Below are 27,709 nucleotides of genomic sequence, written 5' to 3'. Positions count from 1 at the left end.
AAAATATAAGTGCACCTCAGGAAACATTATAAAAAAATTTTTTTTTAAATCCACGTCATGGAAAGACATGTTTTGAAAGACAACCGATATTTTGTTTGATTGACGCAATCTTCATACATTTTTGGGATAATATAGCAATAGACAGATGACTTGTACAGTACTGTCTATATTTGACCATGAAAAGAGCCTCCTGAACGCCCGTGACCCGTGACCTTCCTCTAAGGTCCTTCATTCTGCGCAAGCGCAGAACACCCGCTGCGAGCTCAGTAGAGCCAATATGGCGGCGGTGGTGGAGAATGTTGTCAAGCTGTGAGTATTTTTCATACTTATTTGACTACATATGAGATTTTCATGTGGAACTTTGATATCTAACTGTACAGTAAGAATACAACGGGATGGGAATTTGCATTATTTGCTGAAAGAGAGCTAGATACACGTGTTTGACAAGGTTAACCGAGCTCTGTTTAAGTTAGCTGTACTAGCAGCTGCTGTGTCTCGCTGGTGGTAATACCTCGTTTAGCTTCCGTCTTTCATCCTGACCAGGGAGCAACGCATGTAGGAGGCTTTCTCTGTTCCTCTAATGAGTGTGCTTATGTCAGTGGTGTCATAAAGTTTCGCGGGGACCATGTTAAGGCGCTCAAATGTTTGTTTCAGTTGTTTGTCAGTGCTGTTGTTGGTTGGTTGGTTATTCTGGTCTTCAGTTGTGGAAGTGGAAGCACCAGCTGTTTAATTGGATTTCAGTTCTGTCATGTGTGGATCTGAACATGAGAGACTGACTGATTAATGTCACTTATTTTGAAACGGGTTACATTAACCTGACCATTTCATATAATACTGTTTATGTTAGTAACCACCAAAAAGTTTACTCTGACTGAAAAGTATTTTCATTTATAACCAAAGGGATACCCATATGACCTAACTATATAATTTTGCCTAGTTCTTTGTCGGATTTTGCCACATCACACTGTCTTGAAACCAGGAAATGCTCTTGGTGTGGGGTTTAGAGTCATTTAAATCACAGAAATGAGCCGTGCAGTAAGGAGCTTTTAAATGAAGGGCAATGGAATGGTGAGTTATTTGCAATTATTTCAGGCGATGCCGATTACGAAGACTTCAGATGACGCCAGCTTTGGATCGACATACAAAACAATCAAATATTATCTTGTACTGTGTATTTATCCTTATTTAAAATATTTCCTAATTTATAATATTAAAACAAGCAATTTCTGCAAAACTACTTTGAAACAATATGTATTTGTGAAAAGCACTATACAATGAGCTTGAATTGAGTTAAACTTGAATTATTAACCTCAAACCTGAGTTTGACAGCCCTGGTAACTCCTGTAGACACAGTTCCTTATTCGGGCCTAAACTTATTTCTGACTGGTAAGTTTGACACTAAAGCCAAATCTGCAACATTCAGAGAAGAGAAATGGAAGGAGGATTTGCACATTGAAACAAAAAAAACAACAATTGTTACTTGCCTCAAAAGTGTTAAGATCCGTCAAAGCCTTCAATCTTTAAAGCAGTTTCTTTCAAATGGTCTGTGATTTAGAACAAGTCGAACACTTACACATCCTACACAAGTTGTCCACTAGTTAATTTTGCAGGATCAAACATTTACTCTGACTCTATATCAGGCACTGTTATTTTACTATTCATATATTACTATTATAGTATTTTGTAATATTTAGAATTAGTAATTTCATTTTTCATTTTAATTTTAGTCATTTTATGTGGTTTTGTAATAATTTTTGTATTTAGCTTTAATTTATTTTTATTTCAGTTTTTGTCATTTTAGTACTTCAACTTATGCCAAGGCAGCATTTCTTACTTTCGTGTTGGTTTAGGTATAATTTTTTCATCTAATATTCCTTTTTTTCTGGATTATTGTGGCCACCTACTGGTCTATCGATGCAAGTAATACAATCTGTCAAGTTACTTTCAAAACGTGATTTGCTCTATTTTGATCGCTACTGTAGACATCAGTGTTTATATCTGAACTATAAACCTTTTTCCCAGTGCTTGTGTGATCATTTGAATTATTGTAACAGAAATAATGATACTCTGTGGTTGAAAAGACTGTTTGTGAAGCCGTTTCATATCTAATACATGACAACTGCTCTCTCTGGCTCAGCGGCAGTGCGGATGGAGATTTGAATGTTCAAAGTTTTGTACTTGTCAAAGGTTTAATAGTGAACGAGATTGTGATCTATTAACCATTAATCGTGCAACTCCAGCATATATGCAAAGACTTTCACAGCGTTCATGGCTGTTTATGATTGTGCATTTCTAGTTATTTTACAATGTGGCTCATCCAATATGAAATTAGACTTTTAACATCTTTTAACAGGTTTATTAGGGGAATAGGCTAGGCAGTCATTTGCTGAATCTGATCTAAGATGAATCGGTGCAATAATATTTACACTAGCAATTCAGTGTGGTTACATTTCTGAGTCTGAGTGATTGGTTCACAAACACTGGACACCATTTACACCTGTATATTTAGTGCTGTCCATAAGGTGGATCTTAATAGCAAGTATTAACGTTGTCCGAGTTGCTGGTTTGTGGAATGGGAATCCCCTTTGAGCAAGTGCCTTTTGAAGCTGCAGCTCTGTGTTTTGGCGTCTTGCAGGCAGAAAATCATCCCAGGGCTGTTTTGTTGTCTGGTCTCTAAACCCCTCACAGCTCTTGGTTCTAACACAGCAAAGCTTTAAGCTTTTGTTTCATCCTCTGTGACATCAACGCCCGTCTGTGCTCTAATCTCACAGGCTTTAGCTAGCCTGTGCTCTCTCCGGGCTCTTAGTGGTTGCCGGGGTGATGGGCGGCAGCGACACCTGCTAAGTAGCTGGAGTGAGAGAGTTACTATGACTGGGCTGCAAACACTCTCGGGCGGGTAAGCTGAACAGGGTTGAGCTGGTTTTAGGGTGGCAGTTGTAGGGTGTGTGTTGCTGACAGGCTATCGCTTATGCCCGACAGAAGATGAATTCTCTAGACTCTGTGTGAGTTTCAAAAATCACCTCTGGTTAAACTTAGTTTTGACTCAAGCAGTTGCATTTATTGTCTCTCTTGCTTTGTCTCTAGGCTGGGTGAGCAGTATTACAGGGACGCAATGGAGCAGTGTCACAACTATAATGCCCGTCTGTGTGCAGAGAGGAGTGTGAGGATGCCCTTCCTTGACTCTCAGACAGGTGTCGCCCAGAGCAACTGCTACTTCTGGATGGAGAAACGACACAGAGGACCAGGTGGGACACACTCAGTCACAGTGGTCAGTTTACAGAACAGAAGGGCTGTTTTTTTTTACTGTATTTTGCACTGTATATGTGTGTGTATACACGTGTATATATCATTTATTGTAATATTATATTATTTAGAGATGCAATAAAATCAAGAATCTTTGACTTGTTAATTCTCTTCAACCTTTATTTAAATGACAAAAGTACAAAGAAAAGATTACAATTTTCACTGACCAACTTAAGTGTATTTTGTAAAAACAAAACAATTTGGATTTTGATGGCTGCAACACACTCCAAAACTTTGGAAAAGAAGCATATTTACCACTGTCACATCACCTTTTCTTTTAACTGCACATTTGAAATGTTTGTAAATTGAGGATTCTATTTGTTGAAGTTTTGCAAGTGGAATTTTTGCCCAATCTCGCCTAATACAAGACAGCTCCTCAACAGTCTGTGGTCGTTGATTCTCATTTTCTTGATGGGCCATACATTTTCAATAAGAGACAGATCTGGACTGCAAGCAGGCAGTCAAGCACATCCCTTCTACAGTGTAGTGTCTAGAAACCACTCTGTTTTAGCATGTGCAGGATGAGGCTTGCTTCCCTTTGTGTGTGTATATAAAACTTTGCCTCCTCATTTGTGTGTGTGTTATATATATATTTATATATATTAGGGCTGGGTATTGACACAAATTTCACAATTCGATTCAATTTCAATTCACAAGTTTGCAATTCGATTCCGATTCAATATCAATTATTTTGGATATCAGGTACTATACATGGCAAATGTTCTCAAGGAAAACAAATCTCTGAACTAATCCTGTGAATTGGGAGTCAGTTGTAGCCTACTATAATATTGAAGGTAAAAATGAACTGATTTCTATACAAACACTTGAGTTACACTCAATGATGTTTTTTTATAATAATAAAGTTGTTATATTAAATATAAACATTTAAATTGTGGCTGTCATAAAAACTTGTCAGATTTATTCAAACATGCATTAAATATTGAAGAACATTAAAAAATATAATGAATATGAAATATGGTGCATATAGTTAGCAAAATGCAACTCTCTGGAGTAAACTAACGAGTTTATGGACTCTGGATATCATTTTTCTGAGGTAAATCTTACGTTACATGGCATTTGTTTACCAGCTGTTTTACTGACGTCTTTCCGTGGTTGAAACACTGATTGAGCGATTTCATGTGACATGACACGGATTTCGGTAAGCCTTAATCTATCTTTTTCAGATGCTCATTTATGTTTATCTTGCGCTGTTACTGGTTTTAGGGCGGAAGAGATGATCAGTTAATGTGCGCTCCACGCTGCCGCTTCTCTCGAGCTGAGCAATCTCACGCCACAGCGCCAAAACAGTATTTATGTTTTTGAATTTCGTAATAAAATGCACGTAATTTGAAATCTGAGACTTTGTTTTATATGAATAGTAACAAAGCACAAATATTATTGCGATTTTATTGGATGGGAGGCGCACTACAATGTTCCATTCATTCATCAACTGAAAACAGGATGACTAATCGATTCTTGGGATTTAAGATTCGATTAAAATCGAGAAATCTATTATTATTATTTTTTTTTACCCAGCCCTAATATATATATATAAAATATATTAGGGCTGTCACCGTCCGTTAACGCATGCAGTTAATTTAAATTCCTTAATGCGTTAAAATAATTTAATGCAAATAAATTACAGAAGTATGTGAAGCTGCGTCATTAACATAATTTTCGTCACGCAGTTAGATGATCTTAGAAGTCGGGAGTTTATCACAATCACACTGAGCATCTACAAGCACCTGTAACCCTGGTAGGAGGAAATTTCCATTCGAACTCTTTAACCCAATTCTGCTTCTCTGTTTGTGATCAGGCCATTTCAAGCCGTTAAATTCTGGGAAAGTTTTCAGTGATCCAGTAATCAAATTCATTCAAACAGTCCAAACAGCACTATAAAGAATGCCAGGCTGACTACATCAGAGATATCAGAGAGAATAGAGACTCAAATTGCGTTTGTAGTGAATTATTCATTCCAGTGTGTGCTTTGCCTAAAAAACGAGTTCTGTCGTATTCTGCGATTGTTTCTGAAGATTTTGGCGATGTACAGTAAGCGAGTGAGAGTCTGTTATATTGATGCTCAAAGAACAAACCATGTATGTGCGCACTCTAGATCACTGATCGCATGCTGTATTTATGTACAGATACACAGTACATGCTCATTGTTTTCATGCACACCTGGGGTAGGATAATGTTCGATTTGTCATGTTTAAGTTATTGTGATTAGTAATTGGAGGTTTATGCAGTCAAAGCGGCTGATATAGGAGTTTTTGGCGTCTCTGTGTGCTCCTGTTTGGTATCGCAGCTTGACTCGTCTAAAATGAAAACAGTCTCGTTGTTGTTGCTCTGTACACATACTATACACTATGAATTCTGTAATGGTTTTTTCTGTAATGGTTTTTTCATGGGTGCTTAGGTGTGTATACATTTATTAGATAATATAATTATTTGGACTCCTTATATTTGGTTATTCGGTGTATTTTTGGAGTCTCCAATGATCCTTGAAGCTTGCAGAAAATACAGTTTTCTGATTTCTCAATGTTAAGTGGTCTCTTAATTTTTTTCTATATGTCTATGTGAACTGTTTGTCTAATCTTTGAAAATGTGAATCATTTTAACAAAATTAATGAGATCATACAATCATACATAATTTTTTATTTAGTGCTGTACTGAATATGATATTTTACATAAAAAAATATGAGTCCCTTGTTTGTCCTGAGCAGTTACAATGCCCAATGTTCTTCAGAAAAATCCTCCAGGTCCTGCACATTCTTCAGTTTTTCCAGCATATTTTGCATATTTGAACCCTCTCTAGCAGGAACTATGATTTTGAGATCCATCTTTTCACTCTGAGGACAATTGAGGGACTAAAACACAACTATTAAAAAAGGTTGAAACATTCACTGATTCTCCAGAAGGAATCACAATGCAATAAGAGCCAGGAGGTGAAAACTTTTGAACAGGAGGATGATGTCAATTTTTCTTATTGAGATGGAGATCGTTTGGAGATGGCCATCGTTTGGAGATGGCCCCTTCCTGTTCCAACATGACTGTGCACCAGTGCAAAAAGAAAGGTCCATAAAGACACGGATGAGTGAGTTTGATGTGGAGGAACACACTCCTAAACCTTGTGGAAAGCCTTCCCGGAAGAGTTGAAGCTGTTATAGATGCAAAGGCAAAGGGTGGGCCAACTCCATATTAAACCCTACGGATTAAGAATGGGATGTCATTAAAGTTCATGTGCATGTAAAGGCAGGCGTCCCAAAACTAATACAATATAGTGTGTGTATATGTACATTTATGTCCCTGTTACGCTTAACTTTTCTGTATAAATAAACATTACATAAAAAAGAGACCTAATGGAATTCTAATTCATATCCAATTATGACTGATCATATCCAAGCATAGCACGATGGATCCATTGCCTCCTCTCATGTGACTTTTCCCCATTCATTTCAATTACCCCACACACATTAGGGGCTTTGTTTTAAGTCAATGGGGGCGCTTTATTAAAGACTGATTGCATGTCTTTTTTTTTTTTTTATCTCTCTCTCACCAAAGGTGTTGCCCCAGGTCAGTTGTACACTTATCCAGCACGCCGCTGGAGAAAGAAAAGGAGAGCTCACCCTCCAGAAGATCCTCGTCTAGCCTTCCCATCTCTAAAGACTGGTATGTAACCACTCTCTTCCTCTGTGAAAGACTGTTAATAACAGTAAAGAGATGTTGTGTGGTTGTTTATGTAATTCCCTGTGTGTAGGCCATTCATAGATTTGTGGCTAGGTATTTGTGTTTCAATTTCATGTAATTTCAATTTCTGTATGTGTTGATGACATTTCTATCCATCTCTGTGAAGTTGCCTATGGATGTGAATGTGCGTGTGTATGTTTCAGAGCTGGATCTGGGGCTTAAGAAGGACGTGTTCTCCAGTGATGGCAGCAGCTTAGAGGCCCTTTTAAAAGGAGAACCACTGGATAAAAGGTCCACATTGGAGCTCCGCACAGGGGAGGAGGAGCCCAGCTCTACAGAGTTCTCCACCGGCGCACTAAACCCCAGCAGCAGGGTCCGAAAGGTACTGAGAACAGCTGATGATTTTGATTTGAGGTGTCGCACTGTTTTTGTTGAAATCTCACCTTGCTTGGATATTCTGTCTGATTTGTTTTCACCATTTTGTGTACAGAGAATTTTGGAGCCAGATGATTTTCTAGATGATCTGGACGATGAAGATTATGAGGAAGATACTCCAAAGAGAAGAGGAAAAGGCAAGGGAAAGGTGAGATCTTGATCTTCTAAACTTGCATGCTTGTAAATATCATGCACACATAGTCTGTGTTAAGCAAAACATCAGTAAAAGATTATAGTTATGATGATGATAATGGTTACACAGGGTCGTGGTGTCAGCAGCGCTCGGAAGAAGTTGGAAGCAGCAGCAGCTTTGGAAGATCGGGACAGACCGTACGCATGTGACAGTGAGTCATATATGGCATTCAGGGGAACCACATGACTCAGTCCTCTGACCTCTCGGTGATCTCATCTGGAGATCCACTTCTCTTTGCTATAAAAAGGCTGAGCTGTACTGTATCTGACACTCTAAACTTGAGAATAATTTCTCAATCAGCTCTTTCTTGTCTATTCATGAAAGCCAGAAGTACAAAAAAAAATGCTAAATTAGTTTTTTATTGAAAAAAATCTCAAAAAGCCTACTATCCTGTATGCTTTTGTTACCAATCCTACATCTAGCCTGATTAAACGAGTTACCTTAATCTTGTAAACCAGAGGACAATTTATACTTGATGTTCAATTGATTTCAGGTTTTGTGTTGTTCTTTCATAGTTCTAGATCTCTATTCTCTGCATTTGTGTCTCTTAAATGTGTCATGATAATGTGATGCAAATGTTTTATGAGTTTATTTCTCCTGATTTCCTGATTCTTATTGTCAGTCTGTGAGTCTTTCTGTCTCTTCTTTCTCTCCTTTTTCTTTCTTTTTTTCTCTCTTTCAGACACTTTCAAACAAAAGCATATTTCAAAATCTTCCGAAAGAGGTATATTGCTCTTTCTTTCTTTCTTTCTCTCTCTCTCTCTCTCCGTTAAGTTCTCCTTTCCTGATTCTTTTTCTTCTCCTTCCCCATCTGATCATGTCTTGGTTTTCCTCTTTCTCTTTATTTTGTGTGGAATGCAAACATGATTTGTGCCTGACCGGAATGTACTGAACTTTTATTTGAAATTGGGGCTTATTGATGGGTACAGTTAATTGTTTTTTTTTTTTTTTTGTAAGAAAAACTGCCTGAACAGCATTAACTGTGACAGCAGCTTTACAGGAAGACATTTTCCACAGAATTAATTTCTTCTCCCCCCTAAACAAGCTGTACTACCTCCGGGCCATGTGAAATGTTCAGACATGTTCAAGTGGGTTGTTCACAGCAGCATGACTTAATATAACTTCCCAGTCTGAGGTGTTCTTATTGTAAACTGTTTGAAAAGCACTTTATACTTACAGCAATTCTCTGTTGCTAACAATTTACTTGCATGCATCTTATGACTCAGCCGATACAATATTATACTACTGTTCAAAAGGGTTTTTTTTATTTTTTTTATCGAAGTCTTATGCTGACAAAGATCGCATTTATTTTTTATCAAAAATGCAGTAAAATGGTAAAATCTAAAATAAGTGTTTTCTATTTTTAATATATTAAAATGACATTAATTCTTGTGATGGCAAAGCTGAATTTTCAGCATCATTACTCCAGTCTTCAGTGTCACATGATCCTTCAGAAATCATTGTAATATGCTGCTTTAGTGCTTAAGAAACATTTCTTATTATTTTCAATGTTGATATTAATGTAGCATCAAATAGAAATATTTCGTAATAATGTAAAAGTGTCTCACATTTGATCAGTTTAGTGCATCCTTGCTGAATAAAAGTATTCTTTCAAAAAAACATTTTTTTTACTGAACTCGCTTGAAAATGTACTGAACTCGCTGTATTGGCTTCAGTGCTTTGCACAATTATATTCTTAGCTCATTCTGATTTTTAGTCTGAAAAAAAATTTGCATACTATTGATTCCTTTCTCCTTCTGACACACTTTCTCTGATCTCCTTTTTTCCCAAAATACTTGTGGGAACCAGAGAAACGTTTAAATAAATTGTCTATTTTTGTCACAAAAAATATCACAATACTTTGAAATATTCCATCCCCAGTTAATAGATAGAAATTGTTTGACATGTAGATTGCTTCTTTTTATCGACCCTCTATCATTCACCTCTTTATTCTTCATTACCTGTTCTATGTTGTCTCTGTTTATTAGTTCTTTACTTTGCTGCTTGTAATACTCATCCGTCTCTTCACCTTGAGGTCGATCACTGTTTCTCATTCCTTTTCTGACTATTTCAAATAGTGCCTCTGTTTTTAAGTTTGCTAAAGGACTGATCGATCCCATTTCTCTGAATGTGTGATGCTTACAGTTTTAAAGGCATAGTTCACTCAAAAGTGAAGATTGTCATCATGCACTCCCCATCATGTCGTTCAGACCAAATAACTTTCTAGTGTTGAACAGTAAGGGTGTTGTGTAAAGCTGGGGTGCACACTGTAGTTTATAATAGTCCTTTATGATTGTAGCTTGTCAGACTGTACGAGCATGTTCCCCCCTGTAGGCCATGCCACACTGTTTTACATCAACAATCTGTGACGCATTCGGTGACTGTGAGCTGCATTACATGCAGGATTGAAATGGTGGCTAGCAAAGAAAAACTTGTTCATTTTGATCATGGCTTAATTTTGATCAAGAAAAGAAAAAATGAAGATGTGTATGCGTGTCTGTGGAGCAGGTGGTGGTTTGCTGTTGCACTAATTGCGTCATCCGGTTCGTTGCTCCTATTGGTTTTTGATTTGACAGTCATTGTAGAAGTCACACTACTGGAATGTGCCTCAACTTCTGACACTGCCAGAATTTAATTGGAGGTCAAATTTGATCGCAAAAGTCCTTAATCGGCTGTCGGCGAACATGTCAAACTAGTGATCAAAGACTAAGGATTTTAGCCTAGGTTCAGAGGATTCTATTATGATTCACAAAATTTGACTCCGATGGCCAAAATCGCAGAGTGTGAACCTGGCTTAACCGGATGACCAAGCTCCTCTTGTCCATACAATGAAATTGAATGGGGACCAATCGTGGTTGGTAACCATTTGCTTGCTTTGTATGGAGAAAAACAAAAAGGATAATTGGTTGTATGTAAGGAAATAAGTCATACCGTTTGGAACGATGTGGCCAAGTAAATAACAGGATGATTATTTTTGTGGTGAACTATCACTGTTGTTTACAGGGTACCTACACAGTTTGAAAAAGAGTCATTTCTGGTCTGAATTCAAGGTTCACATTTTCATTTTGCAAAGATATGTCTTTTACCATAAGTGAATCTCTTTTAAACTTCTTTAATCGAATGTGCGTGTCACTCAAACCAGCAACAGATAAAGTAGTAAACGATTATAAATCAGACTGCACTTTGCTGTTTTATCATTCAACATCAAACCATGATTACAGTATCAAATTAATGTGTCCGAGGTGAATATATGCAGGTTATAAAGCATTTAAATTTTTCTTCTCATGCAAGCACATTGCCTCTTCAAGAAAAAAACATTTAGAAAAAATATAGTTTTTTATAAGAATATTTACATATGACTACAATATATCAAATGTAATGCTGTATGAACCATTTATTTTAAATATGGTCTGAAAAATCTACAGGGAGGTTTTTGAATTTGAGTCTGGAAAAGTATTTTGAATTTTGAAATGGAAAATGTGTAGGAACCCTGTGTTTAAGTGAAACATTGGGAGTAAACATAACATTGGCCATGGTGTTGAAGAATGAGACTGAATGGAGAGCCAGGAGCGGTGGAAGGATCTCTCAACTGTTTAGTAGCAAGCGTGTGGTTGTGAGACTATAGGTGCATGCATGCGAGAGAGCTTTTAGTGTGAAGCAGTCATGACCCATGTACTGAAGTACAGATGATATTTCAGTGCATAAAACCATTGCATTTACTTAACTGTCATTCTGCTCTATGTGTGTGTAGTCTGTGGGAAGCGCTATAAGAACAGGCCTGGTCTCAGTTATCATTATGCCCACTCTCACTTGGCCGAAGAGGAGGGGGAGGAGAAAGATGAGATGGACATTCGAGAACCAACTCCACCCCGACAGGACGAACCGAAGAGTAAGCAATTGATCTTGCTTGTTGATGCTGTTGCATAGACTCTGGTAGCCAAATAAACAGAGGCCATTTAACTTTGTGTCACTTGGAGTGCCATGGAATATTTTAGCCAATATAATCCCAATCAAACAAATGATAGATTTCTGGTTGGCACAGTGTGGTATACTTAAGTATTGACAGCTTTATTTTAAAACCTAGTGGGGTATCTTGCCTGCATCTTAAATTTACCCTTGTAACTGAGTCATTTGGAATACTCTACATAGAATGCTCAGCATCTCGCAGCACCTTCGCTAACTAGGTTTTGAACGGATGTTTTAGCTTCTAGGGATAGTGTTAGATTGTATAACTTTCAATAAATGTTATGATTGTTGTGTTTTGAAATAAAGTTGGGTATTCGCTGTTCTCTTTCTCGGGCAGCTACAAAGAAGGGCCCCGATGGTTTGGCTCTGCCGAACAACTACTGTGACTTCTGTTTGGGAGATTCCAACCTGAACCAGAAAACTGGCCAATCAGAAGAGCTTGTGTCCTGCTCAGACTGTGGTCGTTCTGGTAAAACAAACAAACAAACGCACTTTATCCTGCTTGCTATTTTTTTTTTTTTATTAACCAAATCTGTTCTCCATTCTCAGGTCACCCTTCATGTCTGCAGTTCACTCCAGTGATGATGGCTGCTGTGAAAACCTATCGCTGGCAGTGCATTGAATGCAAGTGCTGTAACATCTGTGGAACATCAGAAAATGATGTGAGTTTGTTTACCACTATGTAGTAGGGGTGTAATGGATCTAAGTTGTTTTCTGTACCTGAATACTGTTAGACCTACCTGGAAAAACTTAAAGGTCATGGCATGAAAATTTCAGTTTATGAGGTTTTTTTTCCATTAATATGAGTTCCTCCTAATCTGCCTATGGTCCCCCAGTGGCTAGAAATGGCGATGGGTGTAAGCCCTGGGTATCCTGCTCTGCCTTTGAGAAAATGAAAGCTCAAATGGGCCAATCTGGAATCTTCCCTATATGTCGTCATATGGGGAAAGGTTATCTCCCCTTTCTCTGCTTTGCCCGCCCAGAGAATTTTGAGAAAATGGATTCAGTTTATTTTTTGCATTTAATTCAGTTGCAAAGTCAGCACAGGCTTTACAAACAGACTTTTACGATATGGATTCGACAGCACCGCCACTAACAGTGAGTAACAGTGTTCATTAATGCCTGATCTGTGATCAGTGATTTCTGATGTGTAGCTAATTCTTCAAGTTCACACAGACTTTCTTTCTAAATCGTTTAATACTGTTTATGCATCAGTGAATCAAGCCAGTGACTAAACGATCAACTTCACATCGTTTCTGTTAGTAGCATGAAACAAATCTGTAACAATAATGCTAAAATAAAAAATAATGCTGATCAACACTTTCACGATTCGTTAATCTCGACAGCTATAATAGTAAAAAAAGTAGTAAAAGTATTCGAGAGGGATTCCACATGTAATACGCATTTCTAATGCAAAGATGTCAGCCAATCACAGCAGTGGGCGTTTACACTGAGGTCTCACAGCAGACACGCCCCTTCAAACAGAGCATTCAAGCCACAGGGCTAAAATCAGGAGAGAAAAAATGCCTATTATTTGTAAATTATGACATTTTATGATGTATAAATCATACTAACAATATAAGTACACCTCAGGAAACATTATAAAATAATAAAATCCATCATGGGACCTTTTAAAGCACTTTTTATATAATTAATATCTTTGTTCTTTTTGTATTTATCTATGCTTGTAATTTGTTTGTTCTTATTTTATTGCTCACTTGTCTTTAATAATGCTTCATTTTTTGCTGGGGTATTGAAGTTCTCAGTGTACTTTAAATAATAAATAGAAACCAAAGCTATATTTGTCCCCACACACACACTTTTTTTTTGGCGGATCTGAAAAATTATCTGATCCATGACTCAACAACTATAATATGAACTGAAACGTGCGTTGTGATCTGTTGCACCTCTACTGTATAGCCATAAATCATATTAACTGCCTTAATCTCTAAAGCACAAGTATATATTTACATTTTAAACTGGTTTAAATTTGCTTAACCTCCTTAAGGAAAACTAATCTTGTGTAGAAATGGTTTCCTCCCTCGGTTCATTATGCATCCATATTTGGATCCTCAATGATGCAGTTTCATATGCTTTTCCAAAGGACCAGCTGTTGTTCTGTGATGACTGTGACCGAGGTTATCACATGTACTGCCTCTCGCCCCCCATGTCTGAACCTCCTGAAGGTAAAGCAACGTGCTGTAATGTCTCATACACACATACACTACCGGTCAAGGGGTCAGTACGATTTGTTGTTGATGAAACGAATACCTTTATTTACCAAGGACTCATTAAATTGATCAAAAGTAACAGTAAAACATCTATTATACTTCAAAAGATTTCTGTTTCAATTAAGTGAAAGTGACATGTGAAAGCTAAGTATGGTAACCCATACTCAAATTTTGTCCTGTTGCATTTAATCATTCCAAGTTAGTGCGCACACATTAGGAGTAGTGAGTAGTGAACACACACACCCAGGGCTACGTTTCCCATAAGCATTGTTAGCCAACTATGATCACAATTTCCATTGAGCTTTATTGGTAACGATGGAACTTTAGAAAACCTTAATGACCACTCATTTTTGATCGGTAGTGTATGCTCATTAAGGCACATAGAAATGACTTGCATAATGTTAAATCACACATTTGTGTTTTGATAAAGATAATTTATGCTTTACAGGAAGTTGGAGTTGTCATCTGTGTTTGGCCCTCCTGAAAGAGAGAGCCTCCATATACCAGAATCAGAATGCACCGCCCTCGTGATGGTGCTTTTGGAAAGACAGCTCCTTGATCTCATAGTTCCTTCCAAGATTTGTTTGATTTAAGCAAACAAAAGGGGGCGAACAGAAGTTGTAGTGGAACAGAAAAGGGACGGCCACCTCGCCCAGGCCCGCAGGCGCAAATAGCGGGAGAGAGAGGGAATGAGGAACAAGTTATTCCCTTATTCCTCATTCACTCTCAGCAGGTTTGATCTCAGTATGACTGTTACACAGTTCCAAGTTTCAAACTACCCCTGCTCTTTGTTTTCAACTATTGGCCCCCCACAACTAACACAATACCTCCATACCAACTAAAAATTCTCTTCACCCTTTCAGCATTACATACCTGGAGGAAGTCACTATGAGAATATTATGACTCTGTTTTGGAGTTCGAGCTCATATTAGACCTGATATTTCCACCTGTTTTTGCAGACACTGTTTAACAGGAAACAAATAATATAAAATGCAGCTTGTATCAGCCAAAATAAATATTGCATACTCAGCCATATCCAAAATACTCTGTACTGACACTGTGCTTATCATGGAGAGGAATAGTTGAAACCAATCAGCATGCCAATGCTTGTTCATAATAAGCGAAATAGAAAAGAAACAATGTTTTTGTATATTTATATATTTGTATAGCATATATAAAGGTGTGTTGTATTTAAGATTTTAAACGATAGAAATGGTTCATTATTATGACGAGAGTTGCTTGAGGATCTTTGTTTGATGCTTTGTCTGCATATGCCACTGAAGTCAGTGTGTGAGCTCTTTACTAACTAATGGATAATGGTGCAGGTAAAGGTAGTGATTATAAATTATATTTTTATATTGTAGTTTTTTCTTTGCTGTTTTAGGGTGCCCTTTAGGTATTCAGAAACCGGTTCAAAGTTTAGTCAAAGATGTTTATTTAAGATGTCGGGTAAAGCAATGAGTAAGAGAGGGCTAAAAAAGAAAAAGTCCTGTTTAAAAGAACGTCCAGACCACGCTGAGATCAGTTTGTCAATGTTTAATGTTTGATATATTCTACCAAGAATGTTATATCCCTTTCCGGGTAATTCTGAATGATTTGCTGTTGAGTATGTGAAAGATTTATCCAGTGTAAGGAAAAACAAGGACGAAAAACTTTAATGCCATAATTGTCATGTTTACTGCGATTTACATTTCATTGATTACAGCCATACATATATTACATATGCCTTTTACTCATATGTATTCATTTATCAGATTCAAATTAAACAAATTAAATTGCCAATTGCTAGGATGTGTAGTATAGTGAGCAAAGGGTCTTCTGGCACAACAGATCTGCTACTGTGTTTTTTATTTTTGTTTGCTTTTTTTTGTTGTTGTTTTTTTTTTGTGGGTATTAAATAATGAATACCCACAAACCACCATTGAGGAATAGAGATGCCAGAATGACTGTGAGCGTCACAGGCTTGGTAATCTGGTAAACTGATTTCACTATTGTTTAACTGAGAGACTACTTTCGGTCCTTTAATCTGATGTCGTTATTGGCGTCTTAATGGCATTAGATGTGTGCTATTTAGTTTACATTTTTTAAGAAAATGGATAAAATAGTCCCTTAAAGGGATGGCTTACACAACAATGTATTTCTTTTAATTTACTCTTAAAATGGTTTGACTTTCTTCTAGGCATGTGCCGGTATAAAATTTTCATGTTGCGATTAATTGCTGAAGCTTTTATCACGGTATACGGTATTATCGCGATATTGAAATAAGTTGCAAAAAAAGTTTTGTCACTATAACAGGTTTAATAACTTTCTTATAACAAAAATAACCGAACATTTAAAAAAAATAAAGCAATACACAAAAATGTATAAAGTAAACAAATATTTAAAACAAAGATTCAAGTGTAAAAGAATTATAAAGAACAATAGGTGACAGTTTACAATAAGGTCTCACTAGTTAATGCATTAACAATAACAGCGAATAGCTACATTTTTACAGAAGTTATTATTCTTTGATAACGTTAGTTTAAAAAAAAGCTCAGGTCCATTAAATAATACAGTTACAGCTTTTGATTTTAATAATGTGTTATTAAATGCTGAAACTAAGCATTAATATTAGCATTAACATTAATATTTAACTAAGATTAATAAATGCTTTAGAAGTATTTGTAATTGTCAGTTTGTTAATGAATGAACTAATGTTAAATAATAGAGCCTGATTGTAAAGTGTGTGACTGAACAACAAAGAATCAGAACATATTCAAATAATATCTAGGGCATGTAATTTAGTCCAGATTAAAATATAAAATGTTTAAGTTTGAAAATGAATAGCCTTAAGTCTGTAAGTATTAGGTTATGTGATGAGCACCATAGCGAAAACACAGAACTGAATGGCTGTGTGTTTAGTTGTAAATAGTTTTGTTTATGACGATTACCGGGGAAACAGCTGCATTTCTGCTGTTCCGTCAGCGCCCTCTGCTGTCAGAGGGTGAATGTGCATTTTCATTCAGCACATGCGCTGCTCATGCACGTTGGGTTTGTTTACATCAATGCGAGTTCATTTTAAACGGTTGATGGGTAAAGTATTCTTAAAATGCATTCTAAAAATCTGAATAATTCGTAATGAAATATTCACGGTATTTTGTGCCCACGGTAACAATATTGTTTTGTATTGTTTATTGTATATACAATATTGTCAATAATGATAATATTCATTATTGTGATTTATCGTATTACTGTATACCGGCACATGTCTATTTTCTTCAGTAGAACATAGAAGATATTTCGAGAAATGTCTGTTTTGAGGACGATTGACTTATATTATGTGGACCAAAAAAAAAAACTGGTTCCCAACATTCTTCAAAATATCATCTTTTTTTGTTCCCCAGAAGAAATGAAGTCATAAGTCAGATTTGGAATGGCATGAGGGTGAGTAAATGATGACAGATTTTATTGGTTGAACTGTCCCTTTAACTTGAAAGGATTGAATTATAGTAGTGAAGGATAGAGGTGTTTTGCAAACAAGGTTGTTCAAGTGACCCAGTGCTAATTCAATACTACACAGATGTGCAAGTATGGTATTTGCTAAATTTGCCAGAGCTTAGTTTGACTTCCTAGAGCAAGCTGAGGCAGATATACAACCTGCTTCAAATGTTTCCCTATTTTCCTGTCTTCTATTGCCATTTCGTAATCCAGCCAAAGCTTCCTTTGTTTAAAGAATAAATCTAGAGCAGTGCATGCAGCTGGCTCTTTCAACCTTGGTCTTTGTAAATGTATACTGAAGGAAGAAATGAATTGACCTGAGATGAGTTCTGTGTACTCTGCAAGTCTTCAGTTTCAAAATATCTGCAGACCTCCATAAAGGTTTAGGCTTATATCAGATGCTGATACATTAATTATTGCTCATTCATAACATGTACAGGATCTTATCGTTGTTTTATTATCCATTCTCAGTTTAGTTACTGCATGTTTACCTTACATGGTTGTTAAAACATAACGCATAACATTTAGCTTAAAATCACTGTTGTACTCTCACGGTACAGGCATAGGAAAGGATAATGGGAAAATTGATAATTTAGCTTTATCAGCCAACTAACTATTGAATATAACAAATATAACAGTTTACCTGAATCTTTCTAAAAACTGCACAGTTTATCTAGAGAGAAACTGGCCATTTATTGTTTTTTGTTTTTGTTTGTTTGTTTTATTTTAGGTTTTTTTCCTTCCCCTTTTTTGTAATTTGTTGCTTTTAGGGGATTCATTCATTTTGTTTTTGGTGTATGGTACACTTTTTTTTTTTTTTTTTTCCTAGAAAAATAAAACTGTCACAAACCATTCATGTTGTGTTAAGAGTATTCTGTTCATCGCTTGTTGCTCACTTGTTCAGTGCCTGTCCTATGAACATTTAAATTCAGTTGAAGAAGAAGAATTCCAGTTTGGGGGTGAATTAGTTAGAATTTGTTTATTTTTTTGTCTTTTTTTTTTTTAACACCAAGTCATCGTGGGGGCCCATAATTAAGAACCACTGCTCTAAACACACTTCTGTGTGTATTTACAAAAATATTTACTATTTACAAAATGTATATTCCATGAAACATTTTTTAAGAGTACTATTTAATAAGCACATTGAAAATGGCATCAAAATAATTTCTCAGTGGCTGTTGGATATTTTTCTTTATTCCATCTATACATAATGCAATTCCCAATGACACACAAATGATTTTTGTCTTTTGTTGGATGTGAACAACGTACATTTACGGCTTTTGATGTAGCCAAAGAGCTATAACCACAAGGCTAAGTAATAACTTCTCATTAGTGTCTGACAAGATTTCAATTCTAGCAGTTTTGCATAAAAGCAGAGGCACACACATTTAGTTATACAAATATAAAAGTTGATTCAGGCCTATTCAGAGATCACACAAACCCTCTGTTATTCCCTAGAAAACTATTGTCTGCCAATTGAAGCACTAAATCTGGATCTTTGATCAATTAAAAGCACCCATACTGTAGAATGGCAAATAAATGTAAAAATTACACTGTACTACAAGACTTATTCTGCCTCACAGAGGCATGGCGATTCCAGCTGTTTGTGTCCCACTTTCGTTTATCTCCATGCCGACAAAGTAGCAGAGCCTTGAAGGTGACCCGGAAGGACTCGTTACAGAGGGCATAGCACATGGGGTTGACGGTGCTGTTTACGTAGCAGAGCCAGTATCCCAGCTGCCAGAGTTTTTCAGGAACACAGTATGACATGGAAGCTAAAACCATGATGTTGTATGGTGTCCATGTGAGGATGAAAGCCAACAAGATGGCGCTTAGCGTCCGTGCCGCTTTTTTTTCTTTAATGATCGCACTGATGCGATGTTTTACTCTGAGCTGGTGGCAAATGCTGTGTTCTGACTTTCTGTTTTTTTTGAAGTGGGGCTCTCTGGTGGGATGCTCAGCTAATGAGTTGAATTGTTCTTGCACACCCTTGGTATCTCCTGATCTACTTTGCAGATCCTTCAACTTAATCGCGACTGGATTAGATGAAGGTGCTTTTGCCTTGATGTTCTGCTCATGTTCCTCGTCTGTGGAAGAAGACAAGGAGCTATCATCCTCATCTTCAATGTTCCAGCTGCTGTTGCAACTCTCATGAACTGACTTCTGCAAAATTGTTGCTTTTTTGTCTCTCGTTGTATTGTAACACTCAACTGACATTCCTTTGGCAAAGCCTTGTCCCTTTCTGGAATGTTCTTCCTTTGTGTGGCTCAAGTTGCTCTTGGTACTGGTTTGGTGCATTGATTGTTTGTCCAACCCGTCCAGAACACCTGTGGTGCTTTTCACAGACCCAACTAAACCAGCAAGTCCTTTCGCTCTGTTCTCGATTTCCCAATAAATTTGCCAGTACAGAATGATCATGATGCTGACGGGTAGGTAGAATGCAGCGATGGCCGTACCATATGTTAGCGGAGGTACCTTCAAGAACGGGATGGAACAGGTCTGAGCTTCAGCCCCGGATGGTCGTCCCACCACATGAGGCCAAAACAAGATAGCGGGCCCCCATAGCACAAAAGATACCACCCATGCGACAGCGATCAATATCACTGCTGTCTTCGGAGTTCGCTTTGTTCGATAAGTCAGTGGTCGTGTGACTGAGAAGTATCGGTCAAAGCTTATGACCAGCAGGTTCATTACTGAGGCGTTGCTCACTACATAGTCAATTGTCAACCACAGATCGCAAGCTAAATGTCCCAATGTCCAACGGCCCATGATTATGTATGCAGCATATAGGTTCATTGACACCGTACCCAAGATCAAGTCTGCCACCGCCAGACTCAGAAGAAAGTAGTTACTGATGGTCTGTAGCTGACTGTTGACTCGGATGGAGATGACCACCAGCAAGTTGCCCAGGATGGTAATTAGGGAAAGAGGTCCAGTCACAAGCACAATCAGAACCACCTCCCACACCTGATGACCCCCGAGTGGGTCCATGGTAAGGTTTGTTGCCTGTGAGGAGCAAGTGTGGTTCATGTTTCCAGGGGAGACACAACATCAGATCCTTGAAGGGCCAAATACATTCTTCAGGGGGAAAAGCAGAAAGTGTCTCCTGCATTACTGATTGTGAACACCAGCACTCTGTGATTCTGTTTTTTAGGTAGGAAAGACAGAAAGGTATGTTTAATTTGTGAAGAACCTTCAGTAAGTCCTCCGGCCTGTTGAGATTGACTATTTGATAGCACTATCATTTTAATGGATTCTCACTTAAATCTTTTCATGTAGTTAATAACCAGTTTTAAAGTTTACCAGTGAGCCTCATTCCCCACTGAAGGTTTTATAACTAGATCTTTACCTTTTGCATTCCCTTCATTTTAGTACCAACATTTGTGAGCCTGGACCACAAAACCAGTCATATGGGTCACATTTTTGTAATTGATTTATACAAAAAGCTGAATAAATACGCTTTCCATTGATGTATGGTTTGTTAGGATAGGACAATATTGGGCAGAGATTCAACACTTTGAAAATCTGCAATCTGAGGGAGCAAAATCACCTTTAAAGTTGTCCAAATGAAGTCCTTAGCAATGCATAACAATAAAATATTTTTGACAGATTTACGGTAGTACAGAAATTTACAAAGTATCTTCATGGAACATGATCTTTACTTCATATCCTAATGATTTTTGGCATAAAGGAAAAATCAATAATTTTGACCCATACAATGTATTGTTGGCTATTGCCACAAATATGCCTGTGCGACTTATGTATTTCTACATTTATGTATTTCTACATTTATGTATTTCTACATTTATTTATTTCTACATTTATTTCCTCCTACATTTATTCCTGCGTAGGGAAATGAGGAGGGTGTGGTTTACCTCAGACATAGCAGTCGAGCTCAGAGTAGGCGAGGGTTCAGGAGCGCTGGCATAGAGCGGATTATTGAGCTGAGCGCCACACCGGTCTGCTTCGAAGCTCGGCCTCATAGTGTCGGGCCGGGCTCAGACACATCGTGCACGGGCACGGGTAGGGACGGGCTTGATTTTTTTGAGCCCAATCTAAGCTCTAATGTGTTTATCAAATAGGAAATATGAATGTGAAGTGAATATGTGGTCTCGTTGTGTTGACTGTAGCCTATATATGTGCAGCTTCCTTTCTGTGTGTTCTGACCACTATGGAAAATATAAGCGCTTCCATTTCAATGTCCCTGTCTGTTGAAGATGTTGCTGATCATGTTTGTTAGCCCAGGACATTTTCCAAATCCAGACCAGACGATGTTCTACAGCCATGTCCGGAATAAAGAGTAGCCTATCCATGTCATACAGTAAGATTTAAGATTTTGACCATATACCTATCGAAGTCATAGACATTATGAACGTCAGTAAGCTATACTTGTTGTATGTCGACCACAGGGTGTCACTGTGGCCTCAACCCTTCGCCCTCGCCTACTCTGAGCCCGATTGCTATGTCTGAGGTAAACCACGCCCTCCTCATTTCCCTACGCAGGAATAAATGTAGGAAGAAATAAATGTAGAAATAAATAAATGTATAAATACATAAATGTAGGAATAAATAAATGTAGAAATAAATAAATGTAGAAATGAAAAAATGTGTAAATAAATAAAAGAATAAATAAATAAATATGGAAAAAAAAATATATATACATAAAAAAGGAAATAAATGTATAAATAAATATTTATTTTCGTTTTTTTGCTTTTCTATGTATATTTATTTATATATTTATTTTTTATTTTTTTATTTTTTTACATTTATTTGTATATTTATTTATGTATTTATTTATTTTTATTAATGGCAGGTTTGGAATTCCATAGTTTTGTGGTCCAGGGTCACATTTAGTAATAAATGATTTGGGCCAAAAGTCGGTAACACTTTATAATAACTACACGCTATGAATCATTAGTTAACCCTCTATGGTATGCAATATGATTTCAATGAGAAAAAAAATATTTGTGGTGTATTTCCTGCTTAAAATAGGACACTATAACAATAACAATAAAAATTTTCATAACTTTTTTTTTTTAAAGTTTTTTTTTTAAGTTTGTTGCCTCAAGGCAACATTGTACCACAACGGACAAATTTAAACATTTGACATTTTTATGTAGAAAAAAGAAATATATTTATTTAAAACATCAATTTCTTTAACCAGACACCTGAACAAACACATTTGTCCAGTTTATAATGTATTACAAATGTCATATTTAATAAAAAGTAACATTTCAAATTCAGCTGTTGCTCTCAGGCAACATTGTACCATCGTGGAACACAAGTATTACCAAACCATCACATCAAGTTATCATGTCAAGTTATCATATCAAGTTATCGTGTCAAGTTATCATATCAAGTTATCATATCCATCTTCATCCTCATCTCCATCTTCGATCTCTCCCTGCCGGATTGTCACTATGACCTCATCTTCCTCATCACATGACACCTCATCCTCACCCTCAACAGTTGTGTTATATAATCTTTTTAAATGCTATAGAAAATGTACAGATCAACAATATGTGCAGTTATAGTATGTGAATTACTAATCGTATATGTGCATTACAAAATCATGCAAAAATGCAAATAAATTTAGAGAATTCTAGCTCTTTTCCTTACAAATATACTATATTTGTATCCAGCCTAGTGTGTCTGGTATGGCCTTATGCGATTCCATTATGGTACAATGTTGCCTTGAGGCAACACACAGTTTTTTGTAATTTACTCTAAAACATTTGATGATATATAATGTAAAGTTCTTGAAAATACTTCTTTACTTACCAGTGAATGTGACTCATATTTTTTGTGGGTGATTAACTGGCCAGAAATTAGTGAAAAATGCACTTTTCATTGGAGAAAATATGGAGCCATGTGACCTGTGCACATGTGCTGAAACAGGACACAAAATGGAGCCCTGTGGGTCATGTGACAAATTTTTTGCACTTTCATTGATTAGTATATGAGTTCTTCTTCCCAGAGATAGGTTTGACCAATAAATTGCTTTTTAATTTTATTCAAAATAAACTAAAATAGACTATGTTGCCCGGAGGCAACACCGTACCATAGAGGGTTAAGCATTAGTAAATAGTTAATTCGTCATTTATAAAGCATTAATACACTCTAAAAAAAAAGGCTCGTAATCATAGGGGAACCTTTTTTAGTGCTATATAGCACCAATTTTGGTGCTTCAGTGGTTCTTCAGCGGTTCTTCAGAGGTGCTATATAGCACCTTAGTCAAAGAACCGGTGAAGAACCTCTGAAGAACCGCTGAAGAACCTCTGAAGAACCGCTGAAGAACCACTGAAGCACCAAAAATGGTGCTATATAGCACTAAAAAAGGTTCCCCTATGATTACGAGCCAAGAACCATTTTTGGTGCCATATAGAACCTTTTTTTTTTAGAGTGTAGACATTACTAAGCAGTTTTTAAATACAGCTAAATGATTTATTCTTGATTCATAAGCATATCTATAATGTGTTTAATAATTGTATTTTCATACTTAATAAATGATCGATTTATCATTTCTAAATTAAGTATTACATTATTTACAAACCAGTTATTTAGGAGTTGTCAGTGGTTCATCAGATCATTTAGAAGGATTAATAAACTATTTAAATATACTTTTACATTTACACATCTTATTATTTAGACATATAGTAATAGTTACTCAGTGTGTTAATAAATGCTTGTATTTCCGCTGTAATTCATGATTCATTCAGGTAGTTATAAAACATTTAGTAGTTGTCAGTTAACTATTTCTGTGAGCTCATCTAAAGTGAGGACGATTTATGCCTCGTAAAGCTTTTACATAGGAGATTTAAAGGCTCAGTTCTCTAATGAACTGCTGTTCTCTAATGTTTTAAAGTACTTAGTACTGTTTTGACACTGCAAAATATTTTATTATATTATTATTGTTTCATCTAAATTTTATTTGTTGTATTTTGGCACTCCTGTAATCCAGTGTAATCCACTGGTACATTTTTATTCAGCAATGTTTAGACTTTACAGAAATGTATTTTTATATCAGATTGCAGAGGCTTAGTTTAATTTGACTGCAGTTATGTTTTCTGGCGGTCTACAGGAATATTATTTTATATGACATTGAAGAGGTTTAATTTTATATTAAGTTACTAGTTGTACAGTCTCCATTTTTGCATTTTGAAATAAATATTTCTGTGCTATATTCCTCTGTGTTATGTTTGTTTCCTTTTTATGTTCAGAAGAGAACTGAGCCTTTAAATCTCCTTTGTAAAAGCTTTACGAGGCACAAATCGTCCTCACTTTAGATGAGCTCACAGAAAGTTAACTGACAACTATATGTTTTATAACTATTTTTTTTTACAGCAGAGATACATGTTAATAAAGCATGTATTAACACTGAGCAACTATTACTATATGTCTAAATAATATGTATAAATGTATATTTAAACAGTTTATTAATCCTTTACTTACACTGACCTGATGAACCACTGACAACTCCTAAATAACTGGTTTGTAAATAATGTAATACTTAATTTAGAAATTATAAATTGATCATTTATAAAGTATGAAAAGATAATTATTAAACACATTATAGATATACTTATAAATCAAGAATAAAACATATATAGCTGTATTTATAAACTGCCTATTAATGTATATGAATGCTTTATAAATTATGAATTAACTATTAACTAATGCTTAACTAATGCTTCATTGCATGTAGTTATTATAAAGTGTTACCCAAAAGTCTTTTGCCCTCAAACCACATATTTCATATTTGAAGGGGAAAACCCCTCATTTAAAGGTTTTTATTTACTTTATTTTCCCTGTTTTTTATATATCTAATATGTGTTGTTTGGACGAGATGAGATATGGCTTATGAGCTAAGATACCTGTTAATAATTTTTATGCTTATCTGTTTCAGAACATCATTTCATTTCACATAATTTAGCAAAGCACAATGAGATTTTTGTGTGTGAAAACTCAACGGAGAGTTGACAATAGCATTAACATACCAAGTGCATGATAAATGGACACTTACCTTTTCGGAAACAGCTTTTAAAACTTATTTTAAAATAAGATATCCAGGTATTTTCTCCAGGTGTCCACTGTATGATGATGCTTCATTAACACCTGATGCCATTTGGAATCTACTTTGCATCATTGGATTTGATGATCACCAATACTCAAACGACAGCTACATCCACAGATATGTTTGACTTGTAAGATTTCCTGGTAACAGAAAATAATTGTTGTTGTTCATCGCAACATCCTACCCCACTGGCTCATCCACCTCTTCTGGCTAGAGGTGGCAATGTGTCCTCTTCTTGCTGCAGCGGCGGAAATAGGCGACTGTCATAATACGTGTAAATACTGAATGAGAGGCTGCCAACTGTTCATACTCAAAGCACCGGTGACGATGTGCAGACACCTCTCTCCATGTTTACCTCAAATGAGCTCTGAACACTGATGAGCTAGATGGGATGGTGACCATTCACCCTCATTTATAAACAAGAAGGTGGTGTATTACAACAATTGTGAGCCACACTGTTTTCTCTTTCTCTATTTTTATATTATACTTGATGTACAAATAGCCTGGGTTACATCTCAGTGATAGGTTAGTACACTAGGAGGTTTACATTTAGAGTCGGTGAGGTAGCTGTACAATCCACAACCAGATTTAGAGAGAAATAACATAACCCAATAATCACAACAATGCATACATTTTATTTAATGTTAAACCATCTAGAATTGTTTCATTTAGAGATATTTTATCAGTCAGTAAGTCGTAAAACAAGTTTTGTTTCATTCATATAGTTTAAGACATTTAGTTTGAGGGTTTTATAAATGTGTGCTCATGTGGATAGAATTATGACGTAAACTGATAACACAGGTGAGAGGAAAGTAGTTCATTAAGCCTGTTCATTGTATACTTAGCAAACAGTCTATCTGCTTGTTTTATGTAAAACAAATTTGCATTTTTTTTTAATTTCCTCTGTTATCATTTAATGTGACGCTCTGTGAGTGACTATTAGACTATACATATAAGTGTGTGTGTGTGTGTGTGTGTGTGTGTGTGTGTGTTTGCTTTATAGACTTCTTAGAGACCAAAACACCTTTGAAGTTAATCAGTAATCATCTCTTTCTCACACCCCAGTCACTTCTGCAGTGCTGTTGTAGCAGAATACACACACACACACACACACACACACACACACACACACACACACACACACACACACACACACACACACACACACACACACACACACACACACACACACACACACACACACACACACACACACACACACACACACACACACACACACACACACACACACACACACACACACACACACACACACACACACACACACACACACACACACACACACACACACACACACACACACACACACACACACACAGAGAGAGCTCATTTATTGATTAGAGGCAAGGTAAGATGAGGTAAGATTTACTGCATTTAATTAAGGTGCGTAGGTGAGGATAAATGAGACAGGAGGTAAAACCAATATACCCAGTTGTGTTCTGATTATACACTGAAATGCTAAGAAAGCATTTATAACACTGAGCCACCTGTTGCCATTTGAATAACACTTTTTCCCTTGACAAAATATTTTCAAGCATTTTTTTTAAATATAATTTAACCATTAAGAAACATGTTTAATATGGTTAGGGTTGTGATGTTTTGATTAAGTGAACAATATCATCCAGATTTTGGACAAAAAACAAAAAAACAAACAAATTCCATTTCTTTACTTTTTTTTAATGGGTAGCCTATCCATTTGTATTTTCACCGTTCCAACCAAGAATGAAGGAAACTATGATGTGTTGCTTCCTTCTTGCAATTTCCTGGCTTTGTAAGCATGAGATGTCTTCATCAACTTCTTTTTTCTTCTTTTTACATTGTAAGGTATAATGAAAATATCATACAAGAGAGAATCATTTCGAAAGCTTACCCACTTGCTCCGATTTTGGCTAAAGTAATTTAAAGTAATTTTTAAGCCAAATCATATATTTGTTGATACAGTTGTGCTCAAAGGTTGACATACCCCTTGCAGAAAATGTAAATAATAATAATTAAAAAAATTATTCACGTTTTCACAGATTCTGCAAGGGGTGTGTAAACTTTTGAGTACAACTGTATTTAATTAGGTGTTTTTTTATTTTATTATTATCTTCACATTTTATTTTACCTTCAATTTTACGTTGACATACAAAAAGCACAGAAAGTTTTTAAGAAAATCCCATCTGGTTACTTAAAAATTGTGCACTGCTCCACAAGTTAACCACCATTTCATCTCACACTCGATGTATTAATGATTTTTTTAAAATTATTATTATTAAAGAAATGTGTATTTAATATATTTCCAATAAAGACTAAATGAAGATGGAAGTGTGAAAGACCATA

At 36.2% G+C, this 27,709-nt stretch overlaps 3 protein-coding genes across 5 annotated transcripts in view; 1 reads left to right on the top strand and 2 right to left on the bottom strand.

Moving 5' to 3' along the window:
• LOC307124756 (uncharacterized protein) overlaps positions 1 to 24,121 on the bottom strand; it is a gene marked incomplete at its 3' end in the record, with an annotated part of 457,096 nt that extends 432,975 nt beyond the window's left edge. Inside the window, exon 1 of the mRNA XM_079814198.1 lies at positions 23,792 to 24,121. The remainder of the gene's footprint in view (positions 1 to 23,791) is intronic.
• dpf2 (double PHD fingers 2) lies at positions 261 to 18,147 on the top strand. 3 transcript variants are annotated; one of them, XM_079815342.1, is made up of 12 exons: positions 261 to 309; positions 3,085 to 3,245; positions 6,865 to 6,972; positions 7,194 to 7,372; positions 7,481 to 7,573; positions 7,688 to 7,769; positions 8,301 to 8,342; positions 11,370 to 11,507; positions 11,922 to 12,053; positions 12,134 to 12,246; positions 13,689 to 13,770; positions 14,264 to 18,147. In XM_079815342.1, the coding sequence occupies exons 1-12, from the start codon at positions 278 to 280 to the stop codon at positions 14,344 to 14,346; spliced, it is 1,245 nt and encodes a 414-aa protein (XP_079671468.1). In that variant the 5' UTR covers positions 261 to 277; the 3' UTR covers positions 14,347 to 18,147. The 3 variants fall into 3 exon arrangements, with proteins under 3 accessions (XP_079671468.1, XP_079671470.1, XP_079671469.1); XM_079815343.1 differs by lacking the exon at positions 261 to 309 and adding an exon at positions 2,925 to 3,002; XM_079815344.1 differs by lacking the exon at positions 8,301 to 8,342 and having other exon boundaries at positions 266 to 309.
• chrm1b (cholinergic receptor, muscarinic 1b) lies at positions 18,841 to 20,322 on the bottom strand (the record flags this gene model as incomplete). Its single annotated transcript, XM_079815339.1, has 1 exon — positions 18,841 to 20,322. The coding sequence occupies one exon, from the start codon at positions 20,320 to 20,322 to the stop codon at positions 18,841 to 18,843; it is 1,482 nt and encodes a 493-aa protein (XP_079671465.1).
• Positions 24,122 to 27,709: the final 3,588 nt, after the last annotated feature.

This window comes from Gobio gobio (assembly GCF_949357685.1).
Source record: "Gobio gobio genome assembly, chromosome: 4".
In the NCBI taxonomy this organism is placed as follows: Eukaryota; Metazoa; Chordata; class Actinopteri; order Cypriniformes; family Gobionidae; genus Gobio; species Gobio gobio.
This window is presented reverse-complemented; position numbering and strand designations above follow the sequence as displayed.

Coding starts and splice junctions, on each gene's coding strand:
- dpf2 (XM_079815342.1), top strand. CDS start 278: ATGGCGGCGGTGGTGGAGAATGTTGTCAAGCT. Junction 7,770..8,300: donor CAGACCGTACGCATGTGACA/GTGAGTCATATA, acceptor TCTCTCTTTCAG/ACACTTTCAAACAAAAGCAT. Junction 8,343..11,369: donor TTCAAAATCTTCCGAAAGAG/GTATATTGCTCT, acceptor ATGTGTGTGTAG/TCTGTGGGAAGCGCTATAAG.